The following is a 15,105-nucleotide window of genomic DNA, read 5'->3' on the forward strand; positions in this document are numbered from 1 at the left end:
TTCACCTTCATCTGCCCTTTCAGAAAGAGCAGTGACCATAAGTAGACACAAAGAGCTGTGGGATCCTCTAGAAGGTCCCAAGAATGGAAACCATTATGTTTTCAATAGCAAGTGTGTCTGACTATAATAGAAACACAACTGGAAAATCCCTTTTCTAGCCCTTGTGTACTTCTGAAGTGGCTTTTGAAGATCTCAGGAGTGCTATTTCACAGGGATCTCTGGCTATGTGATCCTATTGTTTGCCCTCACCTGACCTGACCAAGAAGAGCAAAAGATTTGGCATAATAATACTTTTTCTGCCAAGAGAAATAAAGTCTATGCACTTATTTTATGTATCTTGATAATCTTATAGTCTACTCTGCTCTCATGAGACCCCATATTGCATCCAGCTCTGGGGCCCCCAAAATATAAAATAACAATGACTGTTGAAATGAGTCCAAAGGAGGCAAAAAATGGAATCAGGTGGCTGGAGCACATCCATTATAAGACAGGTTGAGAGAGTTGGGGTTGTTCAGCCTGGAGATGAGAAGGCTCGGGGTGGGGGGACCTTGTAGCAGTCTTCTTGTACCTCAAGGGGCCTACAAGAAAGATAGAGGGACTTCTTATAAGGGTGTGTACTGACAGGACATAGCTAATGGCTTCAAACTGAAGGAGGAAGGGGTTACTTTAGATATTAACATGAAATTATTTACTCCCGAGGTGGTAAGTCACTGGAGGAGGTTGCCTAGAGAAGTTGAGGGAAGTCTCCCTGGTGATGGCAGGGGGGTTGGAGTGAAATTATCTTTAAGGTCCCTTCCTACCCAAACTATTCTATTATTCTATGATTTCCAAATCCTGTTATATATTTACAGATTTGTATAGACAAACTCCTCAAATTAGATGGTCTCATAACTCCTTTCTTTGTTTGTTGATACATGTTGGAAACCATGAGATCTTCAATAGCAAGTGTATCTGACTGTAACAGAAACACAAACAGAAACGTCCTTTTCCATTCCAAAAAGTCAAACAGGATGCTGTTTGGCTTTCTTGTTCTTTGGGATGGCTAGTGTATAGTGCTCACGATCCAAATATAAAATTCAGGCCCCTAGCCTCCAGATCAAAGTAATTTTAAAAGCCTTTTGACAGCCTTGGAAACAACCACTTATAGTGGAGGCTATATATACAAAACTTCATTTTAACAGATAGATATGTATGAGTGGAATTTAGTTACCTACACATAGAGTTAATCGAGTTTTCCTTATGCTAGCAAAAATGTTTACGTGCAGAGCTGGGACATACACATGGGAAAGATGTTCTTTAGAACTTAGAAAAAGCCACAGCACATCTTTAATCGTTTCTCTTGTTCCTGCTTCTGAAACAGTTCTTTATAATCATTCATGCTACTATTATTTTTTTCAAATTCTGCTTATAGGAACTGCCATTTCTTCTAGTTGTTTCATGACTTCAATTTCAATTAATTACCCAGTGTATTCAGTATATTCCTTAGTCTATTCCCTCTTGAATAAGATTAAAACCTTGTAAAAAACTGGCAGAGGGATTGAAAAGTAATCACTCAATTTCACTTCTGCAGGATAAAACGAAGAAAACTTCAGACATGACTGTTACATAAAAAAGTGCCATTTCAGAACAATCTCTTAGAAAATGTATGCAGAAAGAATCACAGTTAAAGTAGTATTTATTTTATTTTCCTGTTACTGTTCTTAATAGGGGGTGTATGGATTTTTGTCAGAGATCTGCTAGTTAATATCTGAAATATTCCACTTTATGATGGAATCTTTTTTGTAGTATCAACACAAAGTCACAACCACAAAATTTCCATTGCTTCTCCTTTCTCTTGAATACTTACAGTCATCCTCTCCAGTGAAAGCCCATATGCAGTTTTTTATGGGAAGTGTATACTGCTACTCTACATGTTTCAGAGCCAGCCAGAGATCAAATGTATAGAAGGAAGAGAATTGTACATCTGAAATGAATTTGGCCTGATGATTCATGTGCTATTGGTTAACACTGAATAGAATCATTTGAAGGAAATTGCTCTAGTGGCACCAGGCCATTCAGACCATGGCTGTTGTATTTCATAGGTCTCACCCTCTAAGGATTACTTATACCTTACAGAGAAAACCAGCAGCTGTGTAACACATTTAGCCTTCACTGTATAGACATATCATTGATGTTTTCCTCTTTACTGCCTACCCACAAACCATTTTTGCCAACAGTTCCCAAACCTAGTAATACTGGGAGGGTCAAAACGCATCTCAGGGTGCAGAGGGAAAGGGAGAATGATAAATTTAAACTGACCTGGCTACATTCAGGTAGGACAGTCTGTGAGAAATAATTTTAAGTCCTTCTTTCTCAGGTCTTCTGCCTTTCCATCTGGGTTTGGTTTATATTTCAGGATGGACTGTCACTGTATCTTAGCTAAGCAGAGATATAAAAAACAAATTCTAGAGTAGAATTAGATTCTAGAGTAGGACTATCATTCACACAATCTGGAGACAGACTTATCCCCACTTATTACAATGCAAGCAAGCTCAGTATGAAATGCCAGATCAGTAGCTATTAAATATTACAAAACAAACTGACTTCAATGAAACTGAGTGGTGGTCAGAGTTCCAAAAACTGTGCCTAGTCTAATATTCACCTGAGAAAAAGCTGGTATCACCTTAGAAATCTGCTTTCTATTTATTCCTACCAAATAGTTGAAAAAAAATGTTATCTTTTCCCTATTATAAGTAGCTTAAAACTAACCAGAAGCATAATACCTTTCTGAGGAGGCAGAATATAGCCGTGGAAAGGGGTTTTAACCCTTTAAGTGCGGCGGAAATAAGATGCACAGCTACATGGTCATCTTTCATGACAGGAAGAAAGAGACAAGTTTATTCACAAACACACTTGGTTTTATAGCATGACGCGCAATTCCAAGAGTAGAGAAAAGGTGATTGGTTCAGAGAGAAGACACCCCATCCCCAGGGCCTGGTCACACACCACAGCAGGTGCTCTACCTTTGTTATTAATTCCTTTTTATTTTGACCAAATTATCACCCTGGGAGAAATTCTCCCTAGCCTTGAGCTGGACCAGCTTATCGGCTGGGAACAGAGCTGAAAAGCTCCAGCCTGGAATATTTTCCAGGCTGTAATTTTCTTACTTTCTCAATATGTGTTCCACAGTAGAAGAGGTGTGGCAAAAAACAGTTCTACAATAGCACTGAAGAAAAACAAATTTTATAAGATTTTTCGTACAGAAAACTTGTTTAACTACAATGTGTCTTAGGTTGCAATGCAAGATGTAACCAGCAGTATGTATTCTATCACCATCTGTTGAAACCAGGTGGAGCAGTGTTCTTTATCTCTTCCATGACCCATCCTCCCTCCAGGGAAATATCTTCTGTTAATGAGCCATTCTTGCTTCATGACTGATCAAATTACATTATCCCACTGTGAGATGTTCCACACAGGGGGAGGAGCCAAGCTTTTCCTACCTAGATAAAATCTGAGATTTAGAACACCAAGGCAGCTTTTTTCTACTGGATTCCCAGGGTAGACCAGGCCCATCTACACTACCACTGGACCTTCAGAGGAAAAACTAAACTCTTCTATGGGATCATTGTTTCAACAGAACCACATCTGTTAATCCAGGAAGACTGTAGCCACCATTTAATCAGACTGCTACCAACACCCTGACTGACACGGTGTCAGGTTGTATTCTGACTCTATCAGTGGATTTCTTTTAATTTCGTTTAGTTTAGTTTAGTTTAGTTTAGTTTAGTTTAGTTTAGTTTAGTTTAGTTTAGTTTAATTTTATTTTGCTTTGTTTTATTGCATTTTCATTTTAATTTTCCTAGTAAAGAGGTGCTATTCCTATCCCTACATCTTTGCCTGAGAGCCCCTTGGTTTCAAAATTATAATTTGGAGGGAGGGATTTAAATTTTCCATTTCAAGAGAGGCTCTTCTCTTTCTTAGAAGACATCTGTCTTTTCAAACCAAGACAGAATGCATCCCACATGTTCTGTAAGTGAATTATTTTAGAGCCATCCAGGAGATACTCAGCTTGATTCACTCTTTTTTGCCATTGGTTACTGTGACAAGCTGCTGGCAAAAAGTTGTCAGGTTCCAAGCAGACATGGCTGTACTTCATGAATAAAAGAATGTGGTAAAGGATTCTACCATCCCGCACATAATATGAACCAATATCAGGAATAGTAGATTTATTTTAAGGGCAAGACCAGTTAGGGAAAAAAGACAAAAGGAAAGATTTTGTAAAATTGAAACAAAATAATCGCACTAAAAATACAAGATATTGAGATTTAAGTTTGATTTGATTGGTTTTGGTTTTGTTTTTGTTTTGGGTTTTTTTTTTGTTTTGGTTTGGCTTGGTTTGGTTTGGTTTGTTTTAATAAAAAGTTCACTTTCTTCACAATTTTTTTTTCTATCCCCTCCAAATGCAAATATTGAATCTTATTGGTTCAGGTGACCTTGCTTCTTCATTAAGGACATTTTTTGTTATCAACAATTAGCCCTTTTAGTCAGCAGAAAACCACTCTACTATACTTACACACTAGTTATTTTGAATAACTTCACCTTTTTCTTCCCTTGGGATCATGTTAAATTTGTTCAACAATCAGCCTCCCGGGTATGCACATGTAGAGTCATAAGACACAGGAAAATGACTGGGATGGATATGTTCTGAGTCTGGCATACAAACAGAAACTCATAAAAACTATCTATATTGTAATGCCACATGAAAAGGAGCCACCCGTCTGACTAGCCAACATGTTTCTGCATCTCTGCAGACAGCCAAGATTAGTAAATGTTTAACCACCACATTTTCAACAATGAGTCTATTCATTAGAATTAGGAGGGAAGGCATAACTTCACCACAAAAGAGTGTTGCACCAAGGCTATTAAAACAGAGAACAATTTACATGGTACTGGCGGAGATTGGTTGAAAAGACAGGTACATTTTCGTAGACACCACAGGGCTGGAAGGCCTTCTGAAAGAAGAAAATTTGATAGTGACTGACATGCAGTAAAGGTATAATTAATAAGAACAAGGAAACTTAAGCATTGTCAAAAAAACCCAGCTTATATGCTTCCAATGAAATCTGTAACAAAAAAAATTGTGTATCATTTCTTCATAAGCAGTGACAAGTCTATTTCGATTTATACTAAGAGAGGCAAACCTCTCTTATTTTCCAAGCTTGAACGACATGATAATACTTAGACCCCAAAAAACCTGAGCAACTGAATATCTTAGGTTTCTTGTCAAAATTAATGTTAACTACCATGAAAATAAACACAACTATAATCAAATCCTAGCATGCTTCCTTTTGCCTTTCAGCTTTTTGTGCCAGATGTACAGCCACGCTATTTGCTCTGTGAGAGGTTTCTTAGATGTAATCTGGAGAATGGCTAATTGATGTAATATTTATTTCAATTTGAATGTTGTTTTCATATTTAATTAAAATGAAGTATTAAATTAAGTATTAAGCCTTTTATTCAATGGCTGCTGAAGTCCATTATCTGCTGTTAAACTTTTCACTTGTGTATCTCTTATTTCCTTTTTCTCCCAATAGTGATACATTTTAGATTTTGAGAGTAACGGAACATTATGAATACAGTGTGGCTGACACCTGATCTTCAATTTGAAAATAAATGCTAAAATTTTAATAGTGCATTTAGTGTTCTGAAACAGAAGAAAAAGAAGATAAAAATAATTAATAAACTCCAACAAAATTGTACTGTGAAGAAAAAAAAGCAAGACGAAAATTTCTCTTTTTGAATTGACATTTGTGCCTCTTATATTTTACATAGTACGATCACATGGAAAAAAAATAAAAAGAATGTTTTAAGATCTCTGAAAAAAGGTCTGATTATTTTTAGCATAATCATCTTGTCATGAATTAATCAACATTACTAATGCATCTTTTTTAAGTGAGATGCTGTCATTTGGAACCCTAAACAACAAATAAACAATTTATTTCACTTTGTACCACTCAAGCTACACATATCTGGATTCAGTTTTTGAACAAGTGAGGGTGAGAAAATCCACAATTGTTTTTTATTGCCAAGACATGATACCATACATGTTTACCATTGTAAAATAATTGTTCCCCTATGTTATTTAAGGTTTTCTGCTTGTTTGCAGTCCTTAGTTAACTAAAATGCTCCCAAAAACTGATGACACAGAGCTACACAAATTCAGACTGAGATCATGCTACACATGTTTAATGAAGAATGTATTAAACCTTTGGGACATCTCACACAGAGCTGCAGTAAATCCTTTTTGCCATGGAATGCGGTGGTCTCAACACTTAAAATGATGTTTGGTATGTTTGGTTGCCTCTTTATATATTTCAAAATTGTGGTTGTCACTCTGGATCACTTAGTGAAATTGATTGTCCTGTAGTATATTAGCCATTATGTTAAGATGTAAATGCTGGTTTTGGGCCTTAAAATCTACTGATCTGAAAAGCAACGCAGGCAATTTGGAGAGTAGTGGTACAGATCTCTTCAGAATAACAGTCTGAACTATTTCCTGCAATAGGCTCGTATTCAGCTCTTTTATTCAAACTACGTTTGCCAATGTATACCAATTATTTCCTGCCTTACAAATAATTTGATGTTCATATTACTTCTCAAACCACTTCCAGTTCTCTATGCTGTTCTCCTCTTCTGAATAAGGAAAGCACTATTCATAAAATATAGCCTAACAAACAGTTAATAATACCAATCTGAAAAGTGACTCTTTAATAGCTCCTATTAAGGAAGCAAAAACAAAGTGATATAATCCTGCTATTCATGACCTGTTCATGAATAGCCAATGAGGGTGATTGTAAGAGAAACTGTAAGCTGATGGCTCGTGGCTGGGACTCATCATAAGTAAATAAATATACAGTGTATGTGGCTCTAACACACTTTCCCCTTCATGACTTTGGACTGTAGTACATTTTTCTCTCTTTCTTAATCCTTGGTGACTTAAAAACAACAACCACATATGCAATGAACAGCAACTCATTGTAATTGCAGGTGATGGGTGTGAGCCAGGTTTGTGTAATGTCATTGATTCTGCTATTAGGATAGCAGTTTTATATAACTTAGGAGCTTGCACTCTACCATTCATCTGCAAGCAGACTGCAAGATCTTCTTAGAAATGACCAGCATAAAATATCATCATGAAAGAATAAACTGTTTTGGAAAAGGTTTTGCATACTTGCTTAATAATTTTACCTTCTCTTATTTCTAATTTTAGGTAGAAATATGAATTTTTAGGCATATTAAATTTCCTCATTTTAAACAAAGACTTTTCCATGATAGTTTACTGGGTTTAAAGCATAAATAATGCTTAAATCTTTGAAATGCTGAGTTTATTTCCCATTCATTATTTCCCCACTCACTGGGTCTTTATTTAATGGAAGATATTAAAAAATACAGATTCTTTACTTACAGGGAATCGGTTTAGACAAATGTTTAATGCTCAAACAGCCACCAGGCATTGGAACGCATACCATCTGTTTTCTTCCATTCCCTGTGTTTGTGTAGTCAGCTTTCCCAATGTAATCAACTTATTCACTAGGAAAATAAACTGTGATCCCTATCTGCCAATTCCATTTGTCCATCTGTCTACCTATCTGTCAGACTATATCTGCAAGGAGGACTTAAAAGGGTAAAAGTTTTCTGAATAATTTTGAATACACACAAATAGAAAAATCTTTCCATGACTACCAGAAATTTTATTTTCCCAATTAAAAGTCACCAATAAATCCCTGCAAATATTTTACAATATAGAAAAAGAAAATATGTGTAAATAACCATACTGTAATATAAAAATATTGAAGTCTTGGGCAAGTATTTATATACATTTTTGTCAACACTTGTTGCCAATTAACATGAATAAAGAAAGCTGGATTGTTCTATTACTTTCTAAAATGAATATGACCAAACTAAGAATTAGGGTCTGAACTACATGAATTTTGATTTATTTGGAATGCTTTTTGTTCAAAACTAGTAATTTAATTTACTGCAAAGACAAAAATCAAATGCTTAGTTTTAAGTAAATTAATTTAATCCAGAATCATTTATGCACTTTCTCTCTTTGATAGACTCTAATAACAAAAATAGCAAAAATTTAAAAAGTTGTACAAAACAATAAAAGACACCAAACTGGATTATTCAGAAGTAACTACTTATTTGTTCTGCCCACAAACATATATGCATAACAAATACATGGTTTTAGTTTTGCTATCATTTTAATTATATAGAAAGTTTCAAAATTTCATTACAAAAACCATTGTTTACTATGCAATTAATAGAAAAGGGCAATAAACAGAAGCTTAGAATCAGAAACATTTTTACATTCTTATTATTTGAAAATAATAGTGACTCATTTCTGAAGAATATTAAATCTCAAAGTATAAAACTAAAAAGAAAGTTATTTCAAAATTATGTACTTCATTATAAAGCCTGTAGGTCCATCTACATGTCAAACTACTTTATGTTATTTAAACTACTTTATATATTTACTTTGCACTATTTAAAGCAGGCGAAAATCCATCGTACAAGATTTTGATTTTTAATGCAATCAGCATTATAAAACACTGCTGACTGTTGCTGTAGTAATTTCTGTGTGCATTTTGCATTATTTCAGCACAGCTTCTTATTTTCAGTAAACTGCTGCTGAGATCTTTTAGGCTAAAATCTAAGGGCAGAACATTTTTTTAAGTATTATTTAACTTAATTTGTATATATTTAACTGCATTTAATTATAGGCTAGTAGCTAGTCTTCAATTCTTTATTTTAGCTTCATGTTAAGACTGATTGGTATGTACCTGAAAGATATAAGGACATTCCATCTCTGGGGAAGTATCAATCCTCAAACCAGGATACTGATGCAGACCCTAATGTATTATTACAGTTATTATAGTCCTGTGAGATACAGATTTATTGCCACTAGTTCTGTGGGTTTGTGGACTTGCTTGGCAAACGATGAAACATCTTCCTCTGTCTTCCATTACCCACTGCTGTGCTTCAGCAAGACAGTAAAGGCTGGAATCCTTGAATCACATGGATCTTGAGTGAGCCTGTAAAGCCTGGGTTTAAATCCATGCATTTAAAATATGGTGAATTACTATTTCCTTTGATAGCTGATTTTCTAATGTTAGTGTTTCTGAACACTGGGTTAAAATTAAAAAAAATATGAATAAAAGAAATGTGCTCTGCTAGCACTAGTTACATTTTAAAAAGGGGTACAGGTACTAACTGCTTTCAAGATCAGTTAGAGCTTATCTACATATCATAAGGAGAGATTTTATTAAAGTTTCCTTTTTTTGTGTAATTAGGCCTTTCAAAAAGCTGCTCTCAGATGTTGGTAATGTTAGCATGAGAATAAATATTACACTAGAAGCCCTCAAAAACAACTTCTTTCTGTAGAGCTGGCAAATTCACATCTGTAAAGGAAAATTTAAGTTTCTGCTTAAATATTTAACATATATATTGTAAATTATGTTCCTTGTTAATAGCTTCAAGAGAAGTCTCTTTGCTTATTAACATATTGCTGCTCTTGGATGAGACCAAAAGCAACATGGATGTAACCCTCAGAAGAAAGCAAGCAAGAAAGTAAGGCCAGATTGTGTGACATACGGCATGGCAGTCACTGTAGATATCAATATAACCTCAGTAGCACAGATATCAGCAGTGACTAAATATCTTAATATTTATTCATTTTCCCAGACAGATTTCACAGCCTGACTCTGCTCAGTGCTGCCACAACTACTATCCAGCCTGCTAGCTCACATGGGCCTGAAGTAGAGTTGGTGCCTTGGGGAAGGATTGTTTCTATTTTCACAATAGAAAGCTAGTTTTTCCCTTTGAGGATATAGAGTTTTTGATTAGATTTTATTGTCAGAATCTACGAAATTCAAACATTATTTGGAGGAGTCAAGTCCAGGCAGGCAAACCTAACACTGTTGGCCATACAGAAAAATAAAAGAAGAGTTTCAGAAATTTATGTCATTCATTATTTCACCTCTGATATTGTTAACAATGAGATGATTCAGAGGTGTGATCATATATTCAGGGCACATGATGAACTACAGAAAGTCACTCTGAAATCAATGCTGAGTAAACAAATGATCCTTCAGATATTGAAAGTTCCTTTAAGTCCCATATATTGTTTTCCCTCTGATCATTTCAAAGATATAGTAAACATTATAAAAACATATATCATATTATTTGATTAAAAATCCTTCTCAAAAACCACAACTCGTGCTTAATGCAGTGATAACAATGAATCTATTGAGTAATCCTAAACAATAAATTGCTTAGCTAACTATCAGATGACACCCTTGGTTATGTCATAGCTAATAAAAATTTGGGGAAAAGCAACTGTTTGGAATGTGTCTGGCATGGGCCAAATATGAAACTCTTTTGTCATCAAAACCGACTATTTGAAATGCAGCAGTCGAATAACGAAAGGCTCTGCAAAGGTCTTAGGAGTCAGCTCCTGTGATACGAAAAATAGGACTGAAAATAGAATTCTCTACTCACTACTCTCAAATTATTATGTTTCTGTTCATCACGTAAAGGCTCACAGAGTAAAAAATATAGCTGGTTGTTTTCAGCAGTTTTTAAATGAAAGATTATTGAAATGCAAGGTCTAATTAGCGTCACTGATATGCTAAGGTTATGAAATTCAAAATTTACTTCCTCTTTTCCAGGAAAAAAAAAATCAATTATTTATTCCATTTTGCACAAGTTTTTTAACTTATTGCGATTGTGTGATAAGCTAATTAAGTCATTAGGTATCAAGGCAGTTATCACAACAGAACTGCATCCTGGGAAGACTTATTGTCTAAAACACATTCCCCTATAAAGATGCTTTTGCTTTGTGGCAGAGAAGAAGGAAGGGGTAAATGCCCTTCTAGTGAAAAAAAGAAAAAAAGAGAAAAATGTCTATAAAGCTCTAATTGAGACAAGACTTACTCTATTCTTATACAAGTGTCAGAGTGAGGAAATATTTTAATAAAATCAGAAATGTCCGCTATTATTTTTAAAAGTGGTCAGCAGTGTTTTGTGCAAATTCAGATTTCTTGTCAGCATGTGGGAATATTAATCTTGCAAAACTCACTCTTAGTTGTAGGCGGCTTCATTTGAACTCTCTTTAGTGAGTAGGAGGAACTCCAGACAGATGACTGACATCTGCAGGCATTGCTGTTCTGTACCTGAAAGATCAAAAAATCACAAACACTGAGGAAGGCAATGTAGGGCGCATTTTACTGGATGTGAAACTGAAGTTTGTCCACATGTACACATACATTCTCAAGTAATTAATAGGTGATATCTATAAGTACTATTCAAATAAGGCACACAAATCAGAGACTGTACCTGGCCTATAATATGCAACAAAAAAGACTGAAATAAATGGAATAATTGTGTGAGATAATGGTGTTTTCATGAGTAAGGGTAGAAACCAAATCTGTGGGGTTTTTTTTCCCCTCTTCCTCCCTTGACAAAGATTCAATACTGAGTTGAGGAAATTTAAACTGTAAGTAATGAATGTCTTTAATGAAAACCAACATTCATTTTTCAAATCTCTTTTGCAACTTGTCAAGAAAAATGTAATAAATGGAATAGTGGGGTTTTTAAGAAAAGAATGATGCAGCAGTGTGAAGGTTAACACTATAAGGATCCCAAGAAATTTGAGAGCTAGAATCTGTCATAAAGTTCTGTACAAATTTGTTTAAAGTGAAAAAAAAAGGGTAGAAGAGAGAAAACAAACTGAAGTAAAATATATCAATGTTTTCTAGTGATAGAATAGTGTAAAGGGTTTCTTAATGACCCACAGAAAAGGATCAAAACTCCATAGCTTATGGAATTTAGAACTGGATTAATAAAAACATTACTAAAAACATTGAGGAAAAAGATTCTATACAAATTCATGATAGACAGACATTTGCTTTATAACCCAAGATAAATTTTCTCATTCTGACTACCACTAGCCCTTGATATTGAAGAAGAGCCATTCCAGTATATATACATACACACACATCCCTATATGTCTCTATATATAGAGAGATATCAAGGCACTACAGCAGTTCAACCCTAATTATCAAGTGGATTTTTTTCAATTACAGAAAATTATTAGATTTTTACTCTTTTTTAACAGAGATGGATTTAAAAAATAGCAAACAAAATGAAACAGAACCAGAAAATAGTGTCAAATCTTAAATAAATAATTGTTATATTGTATGTCTGCTGTTATCCCCTTTTCTGATCTAAAGTATGTGTCAAGCCAGTAACAGATCACAGACTGAATCTGAAGTAAACCTGATATTAATCTGAAACATTAAATTATCCTGTACACGCATATTCCATTCCTCTCTGCCCAGTTCATGTGGCACAGCTTATCCTAATTTTTGTCCTACTCTGTGCTTATCTTCTGCATAGAAATATTTGAACTGAAATATGTCAGTGTGCCCAAAATATTGTTCAACAGCACAGGAGATATATTTGAATACTAATTAATGATTTATTAAATATTCCAGACTACAGAGGTCAGATGAAATCATATTCCTTTTACAGAAAACCAATCAATTCAGTTGTTTTGGTAACACCTGTCCAGATTTTTCCATTTATCTTATAGAGAATATTAATCTCATTTTGAATAGTGTGAAAATCTGTTACAAACCAAAGAGAAAGTCGGTTTCTCTATTGTATTTGGGAAAGTGGATCATGTGTTTTAAAAAAAATAAATAAAAGCAAGAAATGAAAGGCACATGCAACTTTTTTTTGTCAAAGTAAATGTCATTCAACAATCAAGTGTGTCAAACAAGTATATGTAGGGCCAGGATCAGCATGCTGCAGCAATCATCTCTAATACCCACCATATGCCTTTAAGGATGGAAAATGTGACATGTGACAGATCGCTGGAGATGAACAGGGAAGGATAATGGCTGTTGGAAGATGTTCTCCACAGCTCCCTCCTGCTCCTCTTTGCAGAACAGGACTGTTGGAGAAGTCAGAGAAAGAGAGTGACATAAGAAGCTTCTTTCATAAGTTGCATTTTTCTATTGCTAGTGTGATGTTTTCATTAATATTAGTTCAATTACTCCTGATATACAGCAGAACAAATGAATTTTAGGACCAGCATCCAACATTTCATCCTAAGCAGTTTTTAAAATGAGAAAGAGAATCCTTTCTTTAAGAAAAACACTATTTAAGAAAAAAAATCCTCTCTTTTAAATCTTTCATTTTAAAAATTTCATAGAAAAAGAACTACTGTAGGGAGACAAGAGATAAAGAATAGAACAAGAATGTATGTGTGATGCTTGTTCATAGTTTTTGATTTCTAAAAATTCTGTGTGACTGTTGTGCGTCATGAAGACAATAGAATTCCTATACACTTCACAGCAAAAAATCACTTTTTATTTTAAAGTAACAATCCCTTGAAGAAGGATTAGAATCTTACCTTCAAAAATGCTTCAAAAACTTAATATTTCAGAGCAGTCAAGTCTGGCATAAGATTTAATTTATTTTGAGCACCACTGCAGAATTAATTCATAAGAGGTTATACCTTGATAGAATCTCCCTATTGTTATACTGACAAGATTTCCTTGTGCTTCTCCTGGGAGTCGTTTTTTGTTTGGTTGGTTTTTTATTTTTTTAATGTTTGTTTGTTTGTTTGTTTGTTTGTTTGTTTGTTTGTTTGTTTTGGGGTTTTTTGTTGTTGTTTTGTTGTTTTGTTTTTTGACCCAGATCTCCTCTGGGAAATTAACCTTTACCAATCCAGTGTGTTATCTAAATATCGTGCTTTTATGGTTTCTCTAGAGATATTTGAGAGCTTACACTTTATAACAGGACTTCATGTTCTATCCTGAAAGCATATTCTCCCCAGGAATCATAGCAGCCCTTGCATCTAGGACCTCCTGTACCACTTCTCAAGCTTTTCATGACAATTAACCCATCAGAACTGTACTCTGAGACCTATGACTTAACACTGTATGCAGAAGTTGTCTTAAAGAGCAGAACAAAAGGCAACCCTCAACATGAAAAGAGAGTTGATGAATGAAACATTTCTAAGCATTCATTTTCTTCCAATCTGCATATAAATATGCATTGTTTATGAGGTTAACAATATACAGCAGTAAACTGTTTCCAGCACAAAGACTGGGAATGCGTCAAACAGGAAAAATATGTGTTTACAGTGAATGTATTGCATTTAAAGAAGCACATGATTGTAAGCACATGCAGTGACAGTCTCTTTTGCCAGAGTAGTGAATGTACTGTTTCTCATTTGATACTGAAGTAAAAAGGGTGGCTGAAGGTAAAGTCTCCAGGTGATGTGACTTGTAACAATGTAAATACCTATCTGTAAAGTGGTCAAAAAGAAAATCTCAGCCTAGGAAGGAAATAGAGACAAAAAGAAAACAGTGTGAATTATAGCACATTGGTGCAGGCTGTTTTGAGTTGGAAAGGATCCTTAAAGATCATCTAGTTAGTTCCAATATCCCTACAGTTGATGAGGAAAATACATCAAGCAACAGTGAGCAAAGTGTTGTTGTTAACAAGAGAATTGATCCAAACTGGAGTACTTCAAAAATAAAGGCCATATCAGCAATGGTTCAGCAGAACTTTTTTCCAGCATTTTAAACATTTGAATTAGTAATGCAACATCTTTTCAGGATTTTTGACAAAGGTATTAAAACTATCAGTGTGCCAAATAATAATATTTTATGATAATTAATAGTAATATAATAATAACAACAATAAAAATAATATTTTATCTAGAAAGAAAAAAAAAAAAAAACAACAACAAAAATCAACCACCAAAAAGTTGACAACCCCCAAAACAAAACAACTCAAAACTTTAAAGGTTTATGTTGAAGGAATTAGAGGCTGGATACAATTAGCTAAAAATAGGTAAGAGCTGTTATTCTTTTCATAGCTCTCTTATTCTTTTGAATATTTATCTTCTCTCTCATGTTCTTCGAGTACCCTCCATTTACATTGATGGTGAAGAACCCTGGAGCTCACTGCCTATGATAGGGTGATCCCAACATGAAAGGACAATATTCAAGGATCTTATAAAAAAAATCATGATTCTTAATATTT

The 15,105-nt window shown here is 34.5% G+C and overlaps 1 protein-coding gene across 4 annotated transcripts in view; it reads right to left on the reverse strand.

Moving 5' to 3' along the window:
* Window positions 1–2,530: 2,530 nt before the first annotated feature.
* Window positions 2,531–15,105, reverse strand: part of LOC148223390 (uncharacterized) — a 165,728-nt gene continuing 153,153 nt past the window's right edge. For 3 of the 4 annotated variants that reach the window (XM_088167445.1, XM_088167442.1, XM_088167443.1), the window contains 3 exons: window positions 12,879–13,000; window positions 11,123–11,216; window positions 2,531–4,991 (listed from right to left, as the gene is read on the reverse strand). In XM_088167445.1, the coding sequence (XP_088023571.1) occupies window positions 11,125–11,216; window positions 12,879–13,000 (214 nt within the window). In that variant the 3' untranslated portion in view covers window positions 2,531–4,991; window positions 11,123–11,124. Of the gene's footprint in view, window positions 4,992–8,449; window positions 9,444–11,122; window positions 11,217–12,878; window positions 13,001–15,105 lie in introns of those variants that run through there. The other variant, XM_088167444.1, reaches the window with a different exon arrangement.

The sequence above is a fragment of the Sturnus vulgaris genome, chromosome 6 (genome assembly GCF_052056855.1).
Source record: "Sturnus vulgaris isolate bStuVul1 chromosome 6, bStuVul1.hap1, whole genome shotgun sequence".
NCBI lineage: Eukaryota > Metazoa > Chordata > Aves > Passeriformes > Sturnidae > Sturnus > Sturnus vulgaris.